Here is a 26,488-nt window from a genome sequence, read left to right as displayed (position 1 = left end):
TCTCTCCTAAAAATATAAAAAATTAGCTGGGCGTGGTGGCACATGTCTGTAATCCCAGCTACTCAGGAAGCTAAGGCAGGAGATTCACTTGAACTCAGGAGGCAGAGGTTGCAGTGAGCCAAGATCCCACCACTGCATTCCAGCCTGGGCAACAAGAGTGAGACTCTGTCTCAAAAAAAGAAAATAGACTATAGGAGTGGAGTCTAAGAATAGAGGCAGAGTCAGGAGTTGATTGTGTTGATAGAGTTCAGAAGAGATGGTAGTGGCATAAACCAAAGTGGTAGCAATAGAGATGAGAAGTGGTAGAACAGTTTCTTGAATTGGAATCTGTGATAATCCCCTCATTTTTAAACTCAGAAAGCTTACAGAGGGAGTCCCTTCTGAAAATTCAAGACCCTTGCAACCTGTGTTTCCAGCTTACTGCCTGTGCCCTTCATATATCCTGTGTTCTAACCATATTCTATTATGTGTTTTAACTGTTCTTTGACAGGGAACCCATGCTTTATCTTTAGTGACTACGATTTCCTCTGTCAGTTAAATCCTTCCCATTTCAAATTTTCTCCTTTATAAAGTTTTTTTTTTTTTCACCATTCCTCCTCTTCCCAATCAAGTGTGATCTTTTTCTTAGAATCTTGGTAGCCACATTTTACTTCAGTGATGTTTATATTCTATCTTGCATCACTTTTGCTGTTCTCTTAATATTATTCTCCTTAATTAGTTGTAAGTTTCTTTAAGGCTGTGACTCCTCTAACTCAGTTCTACCAGAGTTTTGTATGTAATAGATGCTCAGTAAATAGTGGGTATATACATGTTTAAACATTTTTAAATAGTCTTCTATTGCAGAAGCATACAGGAAGATCATAGAAAATAGACAAGCAAAAAAACAAATCGCTGTTTTTTTTTGTTTTTGTTTTTGTTTTTTTGAGACAAGAATCTCACTGTGTTACCCAGGCTGCAGTATAGTGGAGTGATCATGGCTCACTGTAGCCCAGGCCTCCAGGGCCCAGACAGTCCTCCTGCCGCAGCCTCCTAAGTAGCTGGGACCACAGGTGCATACCACCACACCTGGCTAATTTTTTTTATTATTTGTAGACATAGGGCCTTGCTATGTTGCCCCAGCTGGTAAAATTAGTTTTTTAAAAAAATCCCTCAGCCAGACGCGGTGGCTGACACCTGTAATCCGAGCACTTTGGGAGGCCAAGGCAGGTGGATCACTTGAGGTCAGGAGTTCAAGATCAGCCTGGCCAATATAGTGAAATCCTGTCTCTACTAAAAATACCAAAAAAATTTAGCTGGGTGTGGTGGCGGGCACCTGTAATCCAAGCTACTCAGGAGGCTGAGACAGAGAATCGCTTGAACTTGAGAGGTGAAGGTTGCAGTGAGCCAAGATCATGATACTGTATTTCAGCCTGGGCGACAGAGCAAGACTCCATCTCAAAAAAAAAAAAAAAAAAAAATCCCTCACGGTTACAGTTTATATAATAATATATATTTTCCTACACATTTTAATATATTTACATATGTGTGCTTTTTACCAAAATGAAGACTTGTACATAGTGTTTTGTGGATTTGTTTTTAAGTCAGTCAGTTTAGTCATCTAAACTACTATTCAAGGCCATATTCAGATTCTTCCCAGTTCACCCAGAAATGTCCTCTGGCAACTGATTTACCCAAATCATTATCTGTTCTATATTATGTTTCTCAAGTTATTAAAATTATGAAAAAAATAGTGTGCTTATTATAGAAAATTTGGGAAAATATGGAAAAAAATAGTAGAAAGAAAACAGGTATGCCCCATGATGGCAGGAACCCATCTGTTTTAATGCCTGTCACAAAGTAACGCTCAATAAATATATGTTGAGAGGGATAACAGAAGAAATATATCACTGGTCCTCATACTATAAATAGAAAACTGTTAATATTTTTGTTTTCCTCCTGTTTTATTTTTACTGTGAATATGTATGTGAGTGTGTCATCCATATACATGTGAATCATATTGCATTGATCTTTCTTAACTATTAAGTTGTGAGCATTTCTCCATGTTACTAAATTTTCCTTAAAACATGCTCTTTCATGGCTGTGTAGAATGCCACTGAGTTTCAAGTTATCTCTGCCATTTCCCACTAATGTGATTTTTTTTCAGATTTTACCATCATGGAAGAGCATCTTAGTGAAAAAGTTTGTACATAAATCTTGGACTTTATCATTGATTATTTCCATAGGATCAAGTCTTAGAAGTAGAGTTATTAAGTCAGAGGGAAAGTCTATTGCTTTCTAAAAGGTTATAATAAAATCACTCCTACCAGCAGTGGTTGAGTCCCTATCTCCCTGTCATTTCCTCAGATGATCAGTAATATGCAGTTTTTAAATTACTTGAATTTTTATTTTGAATTTGGGCTTTTTAGCAGGGTGGAATTTTTATATAATTTAAATCTTTTGAATAATTGAAACCTGAAATATGCTGTTATTTGCTATAAGGTTAAACTTGTTTAATGCCATGCTCTTTTTAAGGTAATCAATTCTGTTAGCAAGTTATTTAAGTACAAAAAATACAGGACTATCTTCTAGAACTGTCTTGTCCAATACGGTAGCCACTAGCCAAATGTGTCACTTGAAATGAAACTAGTCCAAATTAAGATGTTATTTCAGTGTAAAATACACAGCAGATTTTAAAAATGAATCTGAAATATATCAGTAATATTTTACATTGGTCATATGTTAAAATAATATTGTAGACACTTTGGTTAAATAAAATTTCATCTGTTTCTTTTTAAATGTGGCTACTAGTAGATTTTAAATTGCATATATGGCTTTATTGTATTTTGGACAGCGCTGCTCTAGAAATGACACTTTTTATTTAGAGAAGAAATAGAAGATTATCTTGTCTGTTCTAGAAAGGAGTACATAGATTTTTTTTCAAATTATATTTAAACCTCTCAATATATTTTTCATATTATACATGGTTTGCATGGTAATTTTTCAAGTTACAAATGTTTGATCACAAACTATAACTTATTATAGTTCTTATGATCTAAAAGAAATATGTGTAGGAGGACTTGAGGGAGAGTGTTAGGAAACTTACCTGAGGGATTGATCTCTCACTTAAAAATTGAAGGATGTGTGGGAATGTCTTAGGCACTGGGACTGTGTAAGTGCAAAGACCCTATGGCACAAGGGAATGTTAATTATCTACCTTTCAGAAACTGAAATAAGGCCTAGCCTAGAGCATTGAAAAGATGGGGGAATTGAGGAGTAAGGCTGGAGAGATAAGAATAGTTTAAAGTTTTTATTAAATATATATATTTTTAAACTCTATTACAAGAAGAGGATTGGCATGATCAGATTTGACTTTTAAAAAGATTACTTGGGTTGGGCATGATTGAATACTAGTTAGGGAGATTAGTTTAGATAATAATGGCATTTTGGACCAGAGTGGAGTCAGAAGTGAAAAGAGGGATTCCAGAATTGAGGGATTTGTGAGGTGAAATTATTTGTTAGAGATATTAAAGGATACAGAGCTTTGCCAAAAGTGATCCTAAGTTTGGCATGGTAACTGGGTTAGACAGCCCTGAAACAGGACCAGCTCTAAGAAAAAAAAGAGCTTGAGCTCTGTTGTTGTTAAGCTCAGTTTGAGATCTTTGCGGAATCAAGTGGAGAGGTCTAAGCAGAGTTGGCTTGGCTGGGCTGTAAACAATCTGAGAGTTCAAAAATATGGTAATTATTAATATAAGCCTTAGGTAGATGAGATTGTTTTGGGAAATTTGAGTAAGGATGAAACCAAGATAAACTTATATTGCTAATTTGAGTGCATTTAATGCCTATGGGAAAATTTGTTTATTTTGCAGCCTATTTTGTGTAAAAATGAAAGCAGGAAGTAAGATCAAATAAGTTTAAATACAGACTGTTTGACATATGTGTAATCAAATAGATAATCTGACATAATACTTACTTGATTCTTTGGAAACATTTATCTTTTTTCTGCAGTAGAAAATAGACTGGGCTTCCTAACTATCAAACAAGCCGAAGACAATTATGAATAGGTATTGGTGTTTTTGCTGTATTAATAGATCTAGTCCAGGTGTGGTGGCTCTTGGCTGTAATCCCAGCACTTTGAGAGGCCAAGGTGGGTGGATTGCTTGAGCTCAGGAGTTTGAGACCAGCTTGGGCAACATGGTGAAACCCCATCTCTACAAAAAATATAAAAAATTAGCCAGATATGGTGGCATATACCTGTAGTCCCAGCTACTCGGGAAGCTGAGACAAAAGGAAGCTGAGACAAAAGGATTGCTTGAACTCATGAGGTCGAGGCTACAGTCAGCTGAGATCACACCACTATACTCCAGCCTGGGCAACAGAGTGAGTGAGACCCTGTCTCAAAAAAAAAACTAAGGAAAAATTATATAATTATCTTCATAAATATTGAAAAGGCATTTAAAAACCTATTTCTGATTTTTTTAAACAAAGCAACTTAAAATAAACATTACTTAATAATTCTATAATACAATAAAAACATATATATACCTCAACTCAAAAATCAGTATCTTAATGTACCTCACTGTTATGAGACTTGGAAAAAAAAATCAGTCTACCCCAATTTGTTAGTGATGTGATATGGTATACTATATAAATACCAAGAGCTTTTGTTTATGTAAACAATACTTGCTAGTTAGGGAGGAAGTGAAGACTACCATTTCCATGAGCAGAAAAAGATAAAAGACCTAACAATAAACTTAATAAATGTAAAAATTCTGTATTGCTAACAAATTCAATTTTTATGTTAAAGTTAAGAATTCTATAGGTAATAAAAGTGACCCTTTCTAAGTGATTAATGAATTATTAATCACTTGTTATTTTTTAAATCGTTTTAAGTGATATGTGATACTTTTCAAAGCAAACTCCTAGAAGTAGGATTTTTTAATATTTGTATACATTTTAGTGAGTCCATAGTGTTTTTAAATGGATGAGATGAATAGTATTTCTGCCTTAGCCCACCCTCCCAAGTGAGTTTTTTGGTGTTTTCTTCTTGGTGATTGCTTAAGTTTCATAGTATTTTCAGTTTTGCTGTAGTTTATCATCTCTCAACTTGTTTATTGTGTGGATGCAAAAATGTTGACCTGGAGTATTTGCAGCTGAAATACTTCTGCTATGATGACATTCAAAATCTGAAGCATTGATTTATTTTCTTAAGGCTTTCGTTTTTTGTGGCTGTTTATAAAAAGCAATGGACTTGTTAAGAGATAATTTAACTCTTTTTACATTGAGCTCTTTTTATACTTCTTACCATGTTTGATAATATCTTCATTCCTAAAAAAAAGAATTGCTAAGAGTTTCAGGTATCAAAAATTTATATTTTCTCTATCCTGAAGCCCAAACAAAATATTTGAGTATTCATTACTTCTTATAGTTAAATCACCACTTCCTCTTCTTTTCCATATTTTAGATTTATTCTGGGCCAACAGATGATAGCTTTCTGTCTCATTAGGTTTCTTAAGTTTACACAAAGCACAGGGCAAGTGTTACATGTAAATAAAAAGTTAAGATTTCAATCAGATTAGCAGTGACCCTGGTTTCTGGAAGTAGGGAGGTTTTTTGTTGGTGCTGCTGTTCACATATGCATTTCTTTATGTTCATCTGCAAGTGAAACGGTGATTATTTGTTTAAGCTTGGTGGGTTTTTTTTCTGAGAATTCTATAACATTTAAATTATATAGTAAATGCAAGTGAAGCTTCATAAAGGAATAAACAAATTATTTCATAAACTTTCTGGTTAAGTAGAAAGTAGTAATTAAATATTTCCGAAATGGAATTACCCAAATCTATAGCTGTCTCAAATACTTATTTAATATTTCAAAGATTGTCACAGTACTTAAACTTTTGTTCCTTTTAGGTGAATTTTTCAAGTTTCATTTTTAAGAAAAGTATTGAAGATTTAATGTTGTGAACTCCTTGTTTTTGAAATCTTAAGAATGTTAAGTTTCTTAGTGCTAGTCTCAGATAAATGTGTACAACACAACTTTAAAATATTTATACAATCAAATCATAAGAGAAAACATTTTTGTAGGAAAAAGTACTATTGCAGTGATTTACCAAAATCAGTGAGTTTAGCAGTTGAGTTTAGAAACATTTAGGTCATCCCTGGAGTTGTAAAGTCCAGTGACATTCTTATACTCTGGGAACTTAACACAAAGGTTTTTAACCTTAGCTAACCCATTTAGTATCATCTTTGAAACTTTAAAAAATATGTAGATGTTTGGTTCTACCCATTCTATTAGAGAAAAAAAGCTAATACAAAGCTAAGGTTGAGAACCTATTGGGGGAAAAACATGGAAACAAATGGGATTTGCTTTGTTAAATGTAATAGGAAATAGATATAAAGAAGTTGAATTCAAACAGGAAACCTGAATCAATGAAAAAAACACTGGATTGATGTTAGAGTCCCACTTTCCTTACTTATTCTTTGTGGATGGTGAACAGATTGTTTGACTTGTTTCTTCCTCTGTAAAATGGATTTTTGTGATTAAACTAAATATATGAATAAATTGGTTTATGAATAAGTACCTTGCACAGTACCTGTCACATAGTAACTCAGTAAATACAGGTGATCTTACTTCTTCAGCCTTCATATAAAACTTTATGCCTGAATAGAATTTTGAAGGCTTAGTCAGTGGTTCTCTGGACATATAAGAACAATACATTAGAAGTGGTTCTCTGGACATATAAGAACAATACATTAGAAGAAGTGACATGTGTGACAACTTAGAGGTAACAGTGCTAGTGGAGGATTCATAGGTAATTTTGTCTGGCTGGAACAAAGAGGGAGTATCTTAGCCATGTTGGCTAGGATGAGGAGTTTTAAGTAGACCATAGTAATCTTGGCCAAAAATAATGAGGCCCTGACAAGTTATGGGTTGTGGTATGTTAAAACAAATACATTAAGAGATGTTAAGGAGGTAGAACTTTTTGATTAATTTAATTTGTGGGAGAGGGGGAGCAGTCAGGGGTAACAGACTTCTGGACTTAGAATTCAGAATATAGTGTAGGAACAAGTGGTTTCTGTTTGCCTTTTGAGTAGAGGTTGACTTCAGTCTTGGAATTGGAGAATATGAGATGTCTCTGGGCCATCCAGGTAGAGAGATTTTAAAAAGGCATTTGGGCAGGCAGATCGGAAGATGATGCATATAAATAAAGTTTGGGCATTATGGACAGATTAAAAACAAAAGGGGGATGAGATTTTTCAGTGATAAGAGTATAGGGAAGTGGCTGAGCATGATGGCTCACTCCTGTAATCTCAGCACTTTGGGAGGTAGAGGTGGGTGGATCATCTGAGGTCATCCTGGCCAATATGGTGAAACCCCATCTCTACTAAAAATGTAAAAATTAGATGGGCATGGTAGCACACGTCTGTAATCCTAGTTACTGCTCAGGAGGCTGAGGTGGGAGAATTGTCTCAACAAGGGAGGTGGAAGTTGCCATGAGCCAATATCGCGCCACTGCACTCCAGCCTGGGCAACAGAGCAGAGCAAGACTGTCTTTAAAAAAAACAAACAAACAAAAAATATATATATATAGATATATATGGGGAAGCCAAGACAAGCAGATCCATTGAAGGAGAAGGGATAGAATACAAGTAGGAGTATCAAAAGAGAATGCCAGCAGGGTGTGGGTGGCTGACACCTGTAATCCCAGCACTTTGGGAGGCCAATGCAAGTGAATTGCTTGAGCTCAGGAGGTTGAGACCAGCCTGGGCAACATGGTGAAACACTGTCTCTACAAAAAATTTAAAAATTAGCTGGGCATGGTAATGTACGTCTGTAGTCCCAGCTGTTTGGGTAGTTGAAGTGGGAGGATTGCTTGAACCCAGGAGGCTACAGTGAGCCATGATTGCACCACTGCACTGCAGCCTGGGCAAAAGGAGGAGACTCTGTCTCAAAAAAAAAAAAGAAGAATGCCTTTCAGAAATGCTTTTTCACTTAAAAATGGATTTTGGATACTTTCCCCTGTTAGTAATACAACTTTCTCTTTTTTTAGTGGCTGTACTTTTTATTTACCGACTTCCTTATTAGTAATATCTTTAAGTTGTTTTCAGATGCTTTTTAAAAAATTGAAAAACAATATTGGAATCAACACTTCGGAAATATCTTGGTATATTTGCATGAATGCCTCTGTAGAATACATCCTTGCACATGAAATTGCTTAGTCAAAGAATGGAAACAACAGACACCAGAGCCTACTTGTTGAAGGTGGAGGGAGGGAAGAGGTGAAGACTGAAAACTACCTGTGGGGTACTATGCTTATTGCCTGGGTGATGAAATAATCTGTACACCAAACCCCCATGACACATTGTTTACCGACATAACAAACCTGCACATGTATCCCGAACGTAAAAATTTTAAAAATTAAAAAATTAAAAATATTCATTAAAACGTTTGATATGCTACTAAACTGCAGTTGTTTGTGTGAGCTAAGATATACTCCTACCAATAGTATTTTTTTTTGTTTTTTGGAGACCTAATCTCACTCTGTTGCCCAGGCTGGAGTACAGTGGTGTGATCTCGGCTCACTGCAACCTCCGCCTCCTGGGTTCAAGCGATTCTTCTGCCTCAGCTTCTCGAGTAGCTGGGACTACAGGCATGTGCCTGTAATTTTTGTATTTTTAGTGGAGATGGGGGGTCTCACCATATTGGCCAGGCTGGTCGTGAACTTCCGACCTCATGATTCACCTGCATTAGCCTCCCAGAGTGCTGGGATTACAGGTCTGAGCCACTGCACCCGATGTCAGTAGTATCTTTTAGAGAACTTTTACATTGTAGATACTGCACTAAAAAAGTTAATGTTTGCAAACTTAAACAATTGATTAATGATTTCAGAAAGTGAAAATCATTAAAATTCACCAAAAGGTTTAAGTTTAGGTTATGTTGTTTGTATGGTTTTTTACAAATGTTATCATTAAAGTAGCTTGCTTCCTAGATTGAAGGTAGTATGAATTTGAAGAAAAAGAAATCGTAATTATCATTTATTACTTTTATGCAAAATTCTATAAAGAGAAAAAGAACACTTTAATTTTATCAAATACGTGGTTCATTGAAATAATGTTGTTTAAGAATACATTTTGTCTTTGTAAGCACCAGATCAGGGAGGAATTCTTTGTTTTAAAAGAAGCCTTGTTCCCTCCTCTTATATGCTGGAAGCAATAATTGGATTTAGAGGAATTGGATCAGAAGGAAAGAATACATTTTTATACTTTGTATTAAAACCTATTTCTGGTTCGTAAAATCAATTTAGAGGGTCATGGCCAGCTTTTAAGAACAAATGAAATAGAACTAAAAGAGTACATAGAGAGTAAGGGTAAATACTGTTTGGGTCATCATGTAAAATGTATTTCTTCTGTGAGTCATTGGGGGAAAAAATGTGTGAAAAATCCTACTTTATATGACAGGCTAATTCTCAAGTTGTTTCTACCCAAATGTATTTGGTACATTGCAAATAATAATGTGTTTTTTTTTTTTTCTTTTACCCTTTAGCCTTTCTACCTCTCTGGAAAAAGTAAAACTTTAATCCAAGCAAAAAACACTATTAAAAAAGGTCAACCAGCTAGGAATTTGTTTGCCGTGGAATTCCTTCCATAGTTTTTGTGGGGTTATCAGTATTGGTAGACCCATTTGTGGCATTATGTGTATACACTCCACACGCATGCACTCTTGAGCAATATTTTGGAATGTGTTTATATTTGATTTTTCAGGTATATGAAGTTTGTTTTATAATAATTCCCTGAAGAATATTATATGTGCTATTAAATGTGGATCATTTATGACTGTCCTTAAGTTTGGTTCATTGTTTTGTTTCCTTCTGTCACTTCATTGTCTCTAGGTCATCTTTTTCTCTTAATTGATGAGTGGCAAGAAAACAAAGTAAAATTAATAACACCTGGCAAAGACTTAATTTGTGAGGTAAATCTGCTGTTACATAGGTTATATTTTAAGGCAATATTTGTGAATTTTAGATTATGTAGGACATTGTTGCTTACTTATTGACTTAGATAATTGAATTCTAACTACCTTCAGTTGCAGTTTTATAACCTTTAATAGATGCTTCTTTCTCTAAAAGATGAGTTGCTCTCATGGTGGGTGTTCGTGGTGTAGAAAGCAGAACTGTCAAAGGAATGGGGGCTGCCACAATGTACGTTTTTATGTTACAGACTAGAGTGATATTTTTTCATTTTGAAAGTTCACATGGTAGTCTGTTATTTTGTTTTTCTGGGAATTTTGTTTTTTCTCAGAATACACTAGTCACTTAAGTTTAACTTAGTCTTGACTAGAATGCTACTTTAAAACTTTACAGAAGAAATTTATTTTAAAGCATGTCAGCTGTTCATGTCAGCTGATTGCAAAATCTTCTGTGGGAAAATTTTTGTGAAGTATTAAAGAAAGTCCTGGGGAGCAGAGAACAAGGAAAAGAAATTAGTCAGACTATCCGAAGTGTAGCTGGTGACACTCACTGACACCTCTGCTTATGCTGAGGAATTGTCTCAAATCAAAGCAAATATTCATGATAGCAGGTCTATTGGAAACTTATTACAAATTTTTGTCATTTAGCTAGCGTTTTTTGTAGCTTTCATATAAAGTACTGCCCCTCTTAACATATTTTCTCTTTAGACATGTTGCAGCACAAATGATTGGGTTATTTTCCCACGTTCATCACATTTCAGGCCAGTCTTCTCAAATCCTACTTACTTACCTTGATTAAACTTGGATATTTCATAACTTACTTGGTGAAGCACTGAGACCAGACTTGTGGTTATATAAATCCAATTGGTGTGTGGGTGGGTTGGAGCACAATTCAAGAGTGGTTAGTAGAATAAATGTCCCAACAAGAATGATGATAATATATTTACTTCTTGCTGCTCTGAGGCTGTGGTAGTAGACAGCAGAGGTCTATGCCTACACAATATTTATAGTTGTTTGAGCTCAAATAAAGTAACTCTTGAAAGAGCAATTTCAGTAGAGTGGTAGCATGGAAGCCAGATTGTGCTGAGTTGAGGAGTGAGTGTGAAGTTAGGAAGTAGAGTGAATAGGCACGTCTCTTTCAAGAAGCTGGGTGGTGAGGAGGAGGAGAAGAGCTAGGGCACACAGAAGAGAGGATTTTGTTTTGTTTTTTGATTTGTTTTGAGTATGGAAGAGTCTTGAACGTTTCTAGGCTGAAGAGAAAGGATCAATAGTGATGGAGAAATTTTTAAAGCCCCTGAGCAAATAATTGAGAAGGAAAACAGAAGGTCCACAGGTTATCTGCAGACAAGGTTGTGGATATAAAGAAGATTTTAGTGAAGGGCGGTAAAATCAAGGCAGTTTCTGCCTTTCAGATTCTATTTTCATTGCAGAGTTTCAGGGATATGAGAGTAGAGAATTAGAATGAAGAATTTATTCTGCATCTATATAATAGAAGCTGAGAGTTCTAGGGCAAAAAAATGGTTTTCCAAGGGCTAATCCATGTATCCTCATAGCACTTTCTATTTTGTTGCCCTTGTTATCAGTAGTTATCCAATGCTATGTATACAATTTTATGTTGAGGTACCTTTTGGGAAAATTAGCTAGTAAACTCTCAAATATGATCAGTTGATATGACAAGTTAAATGTACAACAGTCTCTAATATTTTTATCTTGTTTAATTTTTACATGAAACTATCCAAATGCAAATAAAATGTGTTATTATGAATTTGTATAGAAGGTTAAAATGTTCAGTAGAATAAAAAATTTGTCATGGGAATTTTTTTTTTTTTTTTTTTTTTGAGATGGAGTTTCGCTCTTATTACCCAGGCTGGAGTGCAATGGCGCAATCTCGGCTCACTGCAACCTCCGCCTCCTGGGTTCAAGCAATTCTCCCGCCTCAGCCTCCTGAGTCGCTGGGATTACAGGCACGCACCACTGTGCCCAGCTAATTTTTTGTATTTTTAGTAGAGACGGGGTTTCACCATGTTGACCAGGATGGTCTTGATCTCTTGACTTCGTGATCCACCCGCCTCGGCCTCCCAAAGTGCTGGGATTACAGGCTTGAGCCACTGCGCCCGGCCTACCAACTTCTCTAAAATAATTCAATGTAATTAGCACTTGAAAAGTGAAAGTGTGTTGCTGCCCATGTAACATTATATATATGATATTTTTACTTTTATGGGTCAATTGTATTGACATCAGAAATAGAAAGACAAAATATTTTGTTGTCACTATTGATAACGTGGCTTTTGTAGGGTGATCAACTTCAATATAAAGGTATTTTGCTGTCTCATTTTCATTGTTTGCTCATATTTGGTACTATGTACACTAATACTGAAACAAGATGTTTGCTGCCTGGCATTTTTGTTGGTTATACTGTACTTTCTCAATCTTGTAAAAATCTTTCTCCTTCCAAATTACTTGGAAGTTTCAGAAACCTTTTTCTGAACCACTCAGAAACCTTTTTGCAAGAATTCTTAGAATTCTAATATTTGCTGTCAATCATGTCCAATATTTTAAGACACTTATAAAATATTTGATTAACTTGTGATTAATTCACCACTTACTAATTATGCTACCTTGCAAGATTACATAACCTCTTTGAGCTTTTATTTCTTCATCTTTAAAATGAGGAATTTCTGGCCAGACGTAGTGGCTCATGTCTGTAATCCCAGCACTTTGGGAGGCCAAGGTGGGCAGATCATCTGAGGTCAGGAGTTCAAGACTAGCGTGACCAACATGATAAAACTGCGTCTCTTCCAAAAATGAAAAAACTAGCTGGCCATTTTGGCAGGCACCTGTAATCCCAGCTACTCAGGATTGCTTGAACCTGGGAGGCAGAGGTTGCAGTGAGCTGAGAACGCGCCACTGCACTCCAGCCTGGGCGACAAGAGCTAAACTCCATCTCAAGAAAAAAAAAAAGAAGAATTTTTACCTCATATGATAGTATGAGGAGATAATTGAGATAATTCACAAATTGTCTTCACATAATATTGGCCCATAGTAAGCAGTCAATAAGTATTAATGATGACATTGGTGTAAACACAATTAAAACACATGGAAGATACTATTAACAAATGTCATCTTAAATTTATGTATGCACTTGGTGACTAAGTGACATACAGTTGGTGTCTGGTATCTTATTTTTTTGTTTTGTTTTGTTTTTAAGTTGACAAGTTTATTTACTTTTAAAGGCTTTCCCTGTATTTGTTAGTTTCTGTTGCACTAATATGCTAAGAACAAATCACCCCAAAAGAAAAAACAATTATTTTTTTAATTTTAAAATTTAGAGCCATGAAAACAGCTGTGACATCATAGCACTCTAAACATATTGAAAACAGAAAAGTTAATTAAAATCCAAATCTTCATGTGATTCAGAAGAAGGACTTTACTTCTTTATGACTCTTAAGCAGAAATGTAGGCTAGGCAAATTCATTGATGGTACATTTTGACATTATATTAAAATTTCCATAAGGATATTATAATAAAGATTTTGAAGAATTTGAACTACTGCACACCAGGCAACACTTGTAATGTAAATTGATGTTGTTAATGCTTATGTAAAATTTTCATTCATTTTTCTAAAGAAAATACATTTTTTCTTTTCCTTTTTCTTCACTCAAATGATTTATTTAACAAGAGACTTAATTACAAACTTCGGACATATTGTGGTAAAAAGGTAGTGATTATTTTTTGCCATTCATTAAATATACTTTGCTAGTGTATATTTTTTGCCATTCAATATATATATATATATTTGCCATTCATTATATATACTATTGAAATCAATAGCGTACTTCAGATATAGTTGTTTTTCTTCTCCCTTTTCTTATCACCTTCCTTCTTTCTACAATATGTTTTCCTCCACCCTCCATCCTAGTCCCTATGAAAGTAAGTTTAGAGTGAAAGGCCTTTGGTGAAGCTGATTGTATAATCTAGATCAGTTTATCTGGCCTTGAAAGGTGGCGTACACATTGATACAGCTGAGCTGATACCTTGTAAAGGATGGGAGTTTCTCCCAGGTAAGCAGTGTTTGCTGTACATTTTTAGCTTGTCTGGAAGGAACTCTTGATGTTTGATTCTGGAAAGATTGCTAGAGACACTCCACTCCTCCTCAAATGTGAGCCCATGGACCTTTAGGGTACGTAATACTGTATGTGGATGATAAGGGGTAGGAGGGTGACAGAGATTATTCCTTAGAGGAATATATAGGGAATACTGTATATATTTCCCACATATGATGAATCCTTTCCATTCCAACCAAGCACCTTCTAAATGCTTGTGGTTGTTCATCTAACCAAAAAGGAGCTACGGCCAGTTTACTTCAAGATACCAGTGAGAACTTCTGAGTTACATTTTTCTATTTCACTTCAAAACTTCCATCTTTTATCAGACTAGTTTGGACCCTTGAGTTTGTTTAGGGGTTATGATCTCAGTCCTCCAACCTTGGGCTTCAGATTTAGTTTATCCGCACCTCCCCACCCACCCCATGCCCCCAAGCCTATGAAATTATATAGTTATATAAATCAAGTTTTATATTTGTCTGGAGATTGGTTATAAACATTGGCAATAAAGTCAACTTCATGTGTCTTTAGTGTGGTTATGAATATTTTTAAGTGACCTATTCTTTCAGTGACCTTTTAAAATAATAGAGTCATATGAATGTTTGTGCGAACTAAGCACACACTGACTTACATTCTGTTACAGGTAGATTATGACTTGAGCCACAGAGTTGGTGAAAGTTAAAATATGATGGTAGTTGATAATTTACTTAGTACACAGAATGTGCCAGGTGCTGAATGTCAAGAATAGTTTTAATACATATTATCAAATAGTTTTCTAAATATCTGTACCAGTTAATATTTCCACGAATGAAGTATGGGAGTTACAGTTCCTCCACATCCTTACCAAAAGTGGCTATGGAGAGAATAACTTTGTTTTAATTTTAGTCATTCTGGTAGGTGTTTAGTGGTATCTTATTGTTGTTTTAATGTGCATTTTTCCCTGATGACTTTCTATATGCTGTTGGTTTTTTGGATATCCTCTCCTGTGAAATACCTGTTCAAATATTTTGGCCATTTTTCTGTTGGATTTTCACATTGATTTGTAGGAATTCTTTACATATTCTGGATATGAGTTCTTTGACAGTTACATGTTTTGTACCTATCTTCTCCCAGGCAATGGCTTGCTTTTTCATTCTTTTTATGGTATTCTTTTGATGAACAGAAGTTTTTAATTTTGATGCAGTCCAATATATCAGTCTTTTTTATAATCAGTGTTTCTGTTTCTTGTTTAAAACATTTATGTCTTTCCTAAGGTCATAAAAGTAATCTCTTCTGTTATCTTCTAGAAGGCGGATTGCTTTATCTTTCACATTTAGGCCCATGATCTGTCTATCTGGAGCTTATTTCTGTGTAAGATGTTAGAATCAAAGATTTTTTTCCTGTCTATGTGGATGTCCAGTTAATCTAGCATCATTTGTTGAAAAGTCCATCCTCTCCCCACCACACTGCAATGGCATCTTTATCAGAAGACCATATGACTTTAAGCCAAGTCTTAATATCTGGTAGTTTAAATCCTCCAACTTTTTTTTTCCTCGAGAAACTATCTTTAAATGGCCAAATAGTCTCAGACAATTGTTGGCCACATTCCTTCCTTCCTTCTGCCTTCCCAAGCCTGTCTTGCCTTTTGACCCCAGAGCTTACAACTTACAGACCACCATCTTCTTCTTTTCCATGACAATTTCAGACTAGAGGCTAGAATTCCATAAGCAAGTGCAGCTTCTTTTTTGGTGGAAGATCAATACAGAATCACCTTCACCTGTTATATTCCCAGCCATCCTAGCTACTAATCTGGCTCGGGGTTTGGGTTCCACTGCTGATTGCTATTGGACTTCTGGACTGTTACCCTGACCCTTTTATATTGGACCTTCTGTGCCAGAATTCCCGAACCCAAAACCCTCTGATTTTACCTTCTGGTTCGTAGCCCTAAAAGTCGGCTTCAGTTTGCACTTTTATTGTTTTTATTCACCTATATTGTCCCTTAATCTCCTTACAAGGATGTGATTTCTCATAGACATATCTCCAAAGTACAGGAAGCCCATCTAAATTCTCTATCTCTGTTCTCTGTTAGGATATATCGTTTGCTACCCAATCATGAGACCCTCCTGTCAACTGCTTTTGTATACTGTGGCTTGCAGGACAATAGCCGCATTATTTATTTGCTGCTGTCTAACAGGTCTTACAGGTCTTAGAATAAGTAGACATAAAAATGGCAAGTTACACACATGCATGCACACACACGTATGGAGGCTTGTTTGTACAGATTATAAAGAAGTTAGACGACTGATTGGGACTCCATGGCTGGAGTAAGTAGTCCATTAAGAAGGATGAAGAAACATTTATTCAGTTTGTTGCATGCCAGACACAGTACTAAAGTAGTTCATCTATCTTTTTTTTTCATGTCAAGTAGGAACAGCTATTTAAAGCCCATATTTTATGTGTTCAAGTGGATTATATAAATGAAACTTAATTTGTAAATTCATTATACAAGTAATACTTCAATTAACATGAAACTTCTTTCAAGTAGAGTTGGCTGAGACATAGAGGAATTTTCTGGAAAGTTTTGAGCCTCCCCTACACTGATTGCTTCAAGCACACTTAGAAGCAGTGACACTCTCCTAGATTTCTAAAGGATAAGTTGGGTCAGAGCCAAGACCTACTGCAGGGGAACATGCAGCAGCCCAAGTTCGCACCATCAATAGGTGACCCTCTTTTGAGAAATATGAAAATGTTTTTACTTTACAAAGCCAATAAAGCCTGTCTCACCTATAAGGAAAAATAGAGTACCTTGCAAAGATATGACAGGAAGAAAAACTTTCTGAGTTGTTACTTTGGTTACAAAGTTTCCAATTCAGATCTTTGCATTAACATCTGAATTTAGAATAGGTCTTGAACTAATAAATTATTTCATTTTTTCAACAGTGAAAGTTTTGGAAAAAAGCAATAGGTTAATCACAAACAGATTAAGCTAGAAAAAACCCACCACACATAGGTCTTTGAAAATAAGGTATTATGAGCATGTAAAATCATATAGCCACTCTGGAAAATAGTTTGGCAGTTTTTTACATAACTGAACATGTACTTACCATAATACCAAGCAGTCACACTCTTTGGCATTTATCCCAGATAAATGAAAACTTACATGCACACAAAAACCTGTACATAGATGTTCCTAGCATCCTTATTATACATACTGTTTATAATATTATGTATAGTATTTATATTATTTATATTAGTATGTATAGTATACTATTTATATATGCTATTAGTATATATGTACACACATATTATATATACACACCTCATAATGGTAAAATACTGGAAACAACCAAAATATCCTTCAGTAGGTGAATAGTTGAACAAACTGGTGTATCTGTACAATGGAATGCCACCATCAATTAAAAAAAAAAAAAAAAAAGACTGACCTACTGATACATGCAGCAACCAGAATGGACCTCAAGGGCATTACACTGAGTGAAAAAAATTCAACCCCAGAGGGTTGCATCCTTATGACTCTATTTACATAATATTCTTGAAATGACAAAATTGTGGCCATGGAGAACAGATTAGTGGTTGCAAGGGAACAGAGGTGGAGTGAGGGCAGTTCTATGTCTCGAAAGTGGTGGTAGTTACACAAAGCTGAATAGAGGATAAAATTGAACAGAACTATACACAAACACAAATACAAGTTCTTTTTTTTTTTTTTTTAAATGGAGTCTTACTCTGTCGCCCAGGCTGGAGTGCAGTGACACTATCTCAGCTCACTGCAACCTCCACCTCAGGAGTTCAGGCTATTCTCCTGCCTCAGCCTCCCTAGTAGCTGGGATTACAGGAACCCACCACCATACCTGGCTAATTTTTGTATTTTTAGTAGAGATGGGGATGTTGGCCAGGCTGGTCTTGAACTCCTGACCTCAAGTGATCCACCTGTGTCAGGCTCCGACAGTGGTAGGATTGCAGGCATGAGCCACCATGCCCAGCTACTCCTTTTTTTGTAATGGTAAAAATTGAACAAGTTCTGTTAACAATAATATTAACAGTAATGTACAAACACTGTCATGGTTAAAATGGTAAATTTTATATTATGTATATTTTACCACAGTTTTTTTTAAAGGTGTTATTGTATAAGTAACACATTTATTCTAAAATACACATTTAAATGCAGGCGTATAACTCTCTTTGAATGCTTTTTTTTCCCCATTTTGAAACAATCACAAACATAAAAAGTTGCAAGGTCAATACAAACAAGTTTTTTTCTGAAACAAATTAAGACCGCCAGCCTGATGCCCCAACGCTACCAAGTAGTGTGTATCTTCTACAACCAAGAACGTTCTCTTGTATGACTGCAATACTACCCTCACAATCAAGAAGTTAACACTGATAAATTGCTGCTGTAGTGAATCTTTTGGACTCTATTAAAGTAGATGGTTCATAATCATCCCGGTAATGACCTTTATAGAAAGGAGATCAAGTGCTGCATTTACTTTTCATGTCTCTTTATTCTTTTTCAATCTGAACTGAGTTTTCCATCTTTCCTTGACTTTCATGACCTTGATACTTTTGAAGATTATGGGCCAGTAATCCTGTAGTCTCTCTCTGTTTGAATTTGCCTGAAATTTCCTCCTGAAGTCAGGTGTTGTATTTTTGACAGGCTATTCCGGAAGTGATCCTGTATTCTCATTGCATCTCATCAGGTGGTGCATGATTTCAGTGTTCCCATTACTGATAATGTTCATGTTGATCACCTGATTAAGGTAGTGTCAGGCTTCACAATGTAAAGTTATACTTTTTCCTTTGTAATTAAGTATATTGTGGGGAAGTACTTTGAAACTATGCAAATATCTACTTCCTCATCTAACTTTCAGTTTATTTACTTACATGTTTATATCTGTGAAGACTCAGTTTATTATTTTATTTATTGGGTTATAAACCATTATTATCTTTATTTCAGTGCTCAAATTCTTCCTGATTTAGCTACTAGCAGCCTAAGCTGCTAGATTCAAACTGGCTTTTGTATCTTTTTGACATGTCACTGTGTTTATTAATACTTCTAAATTTTATTTTTATTTATTTATTTTTGAAACATGGTCTCATTCTGACACCCAGGCTGGAGTAGTAAAGTGTCGTGATCATGGCTCACTGTAGCCTTGACTTCATGGGCCCAAGCGATCTTCCCATCTCAGCCTCCCAAGTAGCTGGGACTACAGGTGCATGCCACCATGCCTGGCTAATTTTTTTTATAGAGACAGGGTTACATCATGTTGCCGAAGGCTAGTCTTGATAAAACTCCTGGGCTCAGTCTCCCAAAGTGCTGGGATTACAGGTGTGAGCCACCATGCCCAGCTGCTTTTAAACTTTGGAAAAAGGAATCCTGTCATTAATGGCTATATAATATCCTGTTATAGGGACATAATGTAACTTGCTTAAATAATCCCTTTGGAGCATTTTGTTTTAGATGTCTTTAAAGAGAGTTTGCATAGTACAACCATATTGCCTTCTGGAAGGCTTATAACAGTTATACACTCACAAGCAATGTGCATGTGTGCAAGGGTTCCTTTCCCCATATTCTCATTAACAATTGCGAAGTGCTTTTAAATAATAGGAATTTCATAATTAGAAGGACACAGTTAAAGGTCAAATTACCTTGTACACTAAGCATTAGAAGGGGTTATCAGGACACTAGACAAGGGAAGAGAATAGGATTTATGTGTATCTTGTACTGTTGGTTTCGTTTTGTTTTTCCTATTTATATCAGCAGCAGGAAAGAAGAGTATGGCAGAGGAAAGCAGTTATTTCCTTCTTTATGGTGCTAATTTTGTAAGAAAGATAATTTGAAGTAGATCTGTTACAGATTATTTCCTTTTACTTTTCTTGTGACTTGCTCATTTCTTTTAGGTAACTCTCAGTGACTGACCAGTCATAACCTCAAAGATCCTTTTCAAAATTCTGAAGCACTTCTCCACTAAGCAGCTGTCTGAATGAACTTTGGGAAAGTTACTAGTTGGCTTCATTTTCCTCACCTCTGAATTAAACTATGTGGTTTCTGCAGTACTTTCCATCTAAAACTGGAAGATCTTAAGAAATTTTATTCTGAGAGCTAGAGGAAAGTGACTTTTCTTGCTTGCAAAACTGGTTTAATTTTTTAGTAAACATTTTCCTCATATATCTAACTGGGCAACTGTGAGTTGTAAGAAGTTTTTATTATTTATGGACTGGTTTTATTCTAAGACTTTGCCTGTTCTCCCTTTGCTTATTTTTTTGAAACTGAGCTCACTCCGTCACTCAGGAGTGCTGTGGCGTGATCTCGCTTCATTGCAGCCTCCACCTCCTGGGTTCAAGTGATTCTCCTGCCTCAGCTTCCCAAGTAGCTGGGATTACAGATGTGCACCACCACACCTGGCTGATTTTTGTATTTTTAGTAGAGGCGGGGTTTCACCATGTTGGCCAGGCTGGTCTCGAACTCCTGACCTCAAATATCTGCCTGCTTCAGCCTCCCAAAGTGCTGGGATTACAGGTGGTCCCTTTGCTTTTAATATTAAATCTGAGTTGTGGAACCTTTGACTCCTTAGCACAGAGGAACAGAATAACTCAGGTTTCATTTAAGAATTAAATATATTAAAAAGAAGCTATTATAAATTAATTGGTATGGGAAGGATTATTCAACAAAAGGGATTAAGATCATTGCTTGGCTGTTTAGAAAAAACTATTCACTGGCCAGGCGCAGTGGCTCACACCTGTAATCCCAGCACTTTGGGAGGCTGAAGTGGGTGGATAACGAAGTCAAGAGATCGAGACCATCCTGGTCAACATGGTGAAACCCCGTCTCTACTAAAAATACAAAAAATTAGCTGGGCATGGTGGCGTGTGCCTATAATCCCAGCTACTCAGGAGGCTGAGGCAGGAGAATTGCTTGAACCCAGGAGGCGGAGGTTGTGGTGAGCCGAGATCGCGCCATTGCACTCCAGCCTGGGTAACAAGAGCGAAACTGTGTCTCAAAAAAAAAAAAACAAAAAAAAAAACTATTCACCTTACATTTTTGCTTTATATCTACACCAAAATAAATTCTACATGTGTTAAAAATAAATTTTTTTAAAAAAACACCTTAAAAGTAGAAGAAAATAAAAGTATTTATTAACTCTTATATGATAGCAAAATAATGAAGAAAGTTCCAAACGAAATGATCGATTGATTTGACTTCTTAAAAATTAACTTGGGAAAATAACTTGGCAGTTTCTTATAAAGTTGAGCATGTTATATGACCCTGGATTCACACTCCTGGGTATATATATTTTAGAGAAATCAAAACTTGGGTTTACGTAGTAATCTGTATATGAATGTTCACAGCAGTAATAGGAAAATCAACCCACATATCCTATATGGAATGAATAGTAGACAACTGTTAGAACTTGTATACAATGGAACACTAGTTAGCAATGAAAAGGAGTCAGAGCCAGGAGTGGTGATGTGCACTTATAGTCTCAGCTATAGGCTGAGACAGGAGGATTGCTCAGCCCCGGAAACCAGCCTGGGAGCCCAAGAAACCAGCCTGGGCAACGTAACAAGACCCTGTCTCTAAAAAAGAAAAAGGAATGAACTGTTGACACATGCAGCAACATGGTTAGCTCTCAAGGGAAAAAGCGAGGCTGAGGAAAAAAAGCCAGCTTCAGAGGGTTACTAGTGTATGATTCTATTTATATAACATTCTTTATGTAACAAATTATAATGATGTAGAATAGATCAAGGATTAGAGTTTAGGGAACAGTGTGACTGTTAAGGAATAACAGGAGCGAGTTTCTTTGTGTTGATAGAACAGTTCTTATCCTGATTGTAGTGATGGTTACTCTAATATAATCCACACACATAAAATTTTCTAGAACTGTGTACACACACACATACACACACACTCCTGGTAAAATCCAAACAAGATTTGTACCTGAGTTAATAGTATTTTACTGATGTCAGTTTCCTGGTTTGACCATGTATATTATGGTTATTACCATATTACTTACTATATTACCACTGGGGGAAGCTGAGTGGAATATATATAAGAATTCTCATAATTCCAACTTCTTTTGAGTCTTAAACTATTTCAAATTATTAAAAGTTGTTTTAAAATTAGCTTGGGTCAGAAATAAACATTGAAAAACCAAATGAAGAAAATATTTGTAGCAATTATTAGAGATGACATTTTAATGCCTTTTACTTATTAATATAAAAAAACTCATACAAATCCATAAGGCAAACATTGAATCCTTAATGAATTGACGGAGAACATAACAGGATAAGCACGGGCCCAGGAGAGAATTTTATAGGTGTACTTTTGTAAGTATATATTTAGAATTTTCTGGAATCCCCAGATTTCATTAATGTACTGCCATGCTGTTGGTAACATACAGTCTAAGAGAATTTTTTTTTTCCAGTATATTTTAGCTGTGTAATTTCACCTAAGAGAAAACTAGATTAAAAGATACAAAACATCATGCAGGAAATGGTCAAGGAAAGAAAGAGACAAAGAGAGCATTGTAAATTTGCATTGTTTTAAAGTAGCTGTGAGAGAATTTTGAAAGATCTTGTTTTATGTAATCTGTCCCTTCCAAAAAAAATCTTTTTTTTTTTTTACAGGTGTAAATTAATTGTTTGAAAGCAACTGAACAATGGAGCCAGACATCATTCGAATGTATTCTTCATCCCCACCACCGCTAGACAATGGAGCAGAGGATGATGATGATGATGAATTTGGGGAATTTGGTGGGTTTTCAGAAGTTAGTCCTTCTGGTGTAGGGTTTGTTGATTTCGATACACCAGATTATACACGTCCCAAGGAAGAGTTTGTACCTTCAAACCATTTTATGCCAATTCATGAATTCTCAGAAAATGTAGATAGCCTTACAAGCTTTAAGTCCATTAAAAATGGTAATGATAAAGACATCACTGCTGAACTTTCTGCTCCTGTGAAAGGACAGTCTGATGTTTTACTTTCTACCACCAGCAAAGAAATAATTTCATCTAAAATATTAGAGACTTCCATTGATGGCATGGAAAGTCCAGGAAATTTAAATAAAATAGTGGAGCAGAGACAGAATGTTGGAACACTTGAAAGTTTCTCTCCAGGAGATTTTAGAACTAATATGAATGTTGTTCACCAAAACAAGCAGTTAGAGAGCTGCAATGGTGAAAAGCCTCCTTGTCTGGAAATTCTAACAAATGGGTTTGCGGTGTTGGAAACTGTAAATCCTCAGGGAACAGATGATCTGGACAACGTAGCTGATTCAAAGGGACGGAAGCCTCTTAGCACTCATACCACTGAGTGTAATTTAGACTCTGTACCTAGTCCTGCTGATGAATTTGCAGATTTTGCCACATTTTCCAAAAAGGAAAGGATGCAACTAGAAGAAATAGGATGTGCAGTTTTAAATGATAGAGAAGCACTAACCATTCGGGAAAACAATAAAATTAATAGAGTCAATGAACTGAATTCTGTAAAAGAAGTGTCTTTGGGTAGAAGCTTTGATAACAAAGGAGACACTGATGGAGAGGATCAGGTTTGTGTTTCAGAAATAAGCATAGTGGCTAACAGAGTTTTCAGTGTTGAAAAACAAGGCCTTCCAACACTGCAGCAGGATGAATTTTTACAGTCAAGTGTTCAGTCAAAGGCTTGGAGTTTGGTAGACTCAGTTGATAATTCAGAAGCCATTAGGAGAGAACAATGTAAAACTGAAGAAAAACTTGACTTACTTACTTCTAAATGTGCTCACCTATGCATGGATTCTGTTAAAACTTCTGATGATGAAGTTGGTTCTTCCAAAGAAGAAAGTAGAAAGTTTACTAATTTCCAAAGCCCAAACATTGACCCCACAGAAGAAAATGTTTTGGATGATTCTGTAAGTGTAAAAAATGGTGATAGTAGTAATGACTTTGTGACTTGCAATGATGCCAATGCAGATGATTTTGGTGATTTTGGTGACTTTGGCACTGCCAGTGGCTCAACTCCACCTTTTGTTACTGGTACTCAAGATTCAGTGAGTGATGCCACTTTTGAAGAGTCTTCAGAGCACTTTCCACATTTTAGTGAACCAGGTGATGACTTTGGAGAATTTGGGGATATAAATGCTGTTTCTTGCCAAGAGGAGACGATATTAACAAAGTCAGACCTAAAACAGACTTCTGATAATTTATCAGAAGGATGTCAACTGGCAAGAAAATCTAGTGGAACAGGCACTGAACCTGTTTCAAAACTGAAAAATGGGCAAGAAGGTGAGTTTGGAAATTTTGATTCTGTGCCAAATACTCCAGATGACTGCAATGGTTTTCAAGACTCTGATGATTTTGCAGACTTCAGTTCAGCTGGTCCTAGCCAAGCTGTAGATTGGAATGCTTTTGAGGATGAACAAAAAGATAGTTGTTCTTGGGCTGCTTTTGGAGACCAGCAGGCTACTGAATCTCATCATCGAAAGGAAGCCTGGCAGTCACATAGGACAGATGAAAATATTGATACTTCAGGAACCCCCAAAATGCACAGTGTACCCTCAGCAACTTCCAAAGGAGCAGTTGCTAGTGGCCATTTACAGGAATCAGCCACTTCAGTTCAGGTATTTACTAATTTTCTCTATTTTGTATGACTTATTAATTTATGTAGAGGCTTCTAATTTCAGCTTTTCAAAAAATATTTTTTCAACTGAGTACCTGTTAAAGGAGCCTGATTATGATGTATAATGCCTGTCTGATTTGTGGATTGGTTACATTTTTCACAAACCTGTGGGAAACTACAAATAGTCCTATAGTAAAGCATAGTAAGATTTTTCTTTATCTCAATGAGTTTCTTTAATATTTGCAGATGTTCATTAATTTGGATTTTTTGGTGACTATACCATTTATATTTTTTAAATCCCCACACTTATTAGCTAATTAACAGTTCCAGTAAATCCTTCAGTATTTACCCTTTACAGTGATTTTAAAAGAAGGTCAAACTGAGATTTAGATTTTTCTTAAGTTTAAGAAAAAATTGTTAATTTTGTCCATCAAAAACCTAGGAGATTCAAGTACGGTTTTGATTCCGGGAGAGAACAAGGAGAATTTGAAACCTCATTCTGTGCCAAAGGTTACAGTGACTTGAAGAATAGAAAAACAACTTGAAAAAAGAAAAAAAGCAATTTTTTCTTTTTTTTCTCATAATTTAGCAGCTACTAAAAGACTTGCGGTGAGGGTATGAGATGAATTAAGGTTTAGTCCTAAAATAAGAAACAACTATCGGTTGACTTATTGTAGTTTTATTTATTTGTTTATGCTTTCTTACAAATATACTTGTTATCCCTTCCTAGGGTGTAGGTGTGTCAGGGAGAGTATTTTTACACCTTAGTTCCTATACATTATCCTTTTTTGGTTCAGACCTTTTCAGAAAAGATTCATTAAGATTCATTTTGACCTAAAGTCACCCGTAGAGATATAACTTGATATCTAGGTTGTCCCCCAGTCCAGAGTTGTACCCTGTGCCAAATTTTACCTTTTTTCAACTCCAGAGGTGTAAAAGAAGATACTCTCTTGAACATCACTGCTTTATACTGACAATTGATATATGTAACTAACACCTAATCCACAAGCTTTTCTTAAAGATACTGTGAGGAAAATCAGAATCTACAAACTTTTTTTCTCCAGTTATCTTTTGCTCAGAAAACCATTTTCAACTGGAAATCTTCCCAAAGTCTTTATAATTGAAATGGTTATACTTCATTGCCTTGATAACTTTGACACAGTAAGATACTAGAGAAATTATGGTATTACCAGTTGGTGCACATAGCTAATGGCTTTTTAAGTTGGTTTTTGTGTCTGAGTAGTTTAATTTGCTAATTCAGTTATTACATAGTTTGGCTAATGTACATTATTTCTATTGAGTAATTTATTATTTAGGCAGAACCTTGCCCTTTATACAAGAAATGAACCAATTATATGCTAAATGAGTACTGTTGCTTTTGACCTAACCCTTTACCTATTTAGTTTCATCTCAGTAGAGGATAGGGTGACACTGGTATTGGATGATCTTTAATTTGTAGCCTTAGAACTTTTAACATTATCAGATAATGAATTTTTTAAAGTGTGACCACTTCAAGTAGGAATTTCTTGCATTATACAAGTTGATTGAAGTTATTTATGTATAATATGATAACCAGATATAGGAGGTAATAAAGCACAGGGGCTTCATGGAATTTGGCAGAAGTGAGTTTGAATCTTGACCCAGCATCATGATTTTGGATAGGTTACTTCTGAACTCAACTGTATACACAAAGAAGATAATGTCTACTTCAAAGAACTTTTGTGAAGATAAAATGAAAGGAAATTTTTAAATGACTGAAAAAATCAATCTGCTAGAAAGTAAGAATTTTATAGTATGATTCTATAGAAACTATAGATGTGGCAAGATGCATTAAGAGTTTCTGAGGCCAGGCCCGGT

The 26,488-nt window shown here is 35.7% G+C and overlaps 1 protein-coding gene across 6 annotated transcripts in view; it reads left to right on the top strand.

Annotated features, from left to right (window-relative positions):
* The window catches only part of AFTPH (aftiphilin), a 67,005-nt gene that overhangs the window by 4,455 nt on the left and 36,062 nt on the right, over positions 1-26,488 (top strand). For all 6 annotated transcript variants that reach the window (XM_002757701.5, XM_002757700.5, XM_035272418.3 and 3 more), the window contains one exon: positions 22,666-24,632. In XM_002757701.5, the coding sequence (XP_002757747.1) occupies positions 22,698-24,632 (1,935 nt within the window). In that variant the 5' untranslated portion in view covers positions 22,666-22,697. The remainder of the gene's footprint in view (positions 1-22,665; positions 24,633-26,488) is intronic.

The sequence above is a fragment of the Callithrix jacchus genome, chromosome 14 (assembly GCF_049354715.1).
Source record: "Callithrix jacchus isolate 240 chromosome 14, calJac240_pri, whole genome shotgun sequence".
Classification (NCBI taxonomy): domain Eukaryota; kingdom Metazoa; phylum Chordata; class Mammalia; order Primates; family Cebidae; genus Callithrix; species Callithrix jacchus.
This window is presented reverse-complemented; position numbering and strand designations above follow the sequence as displayed.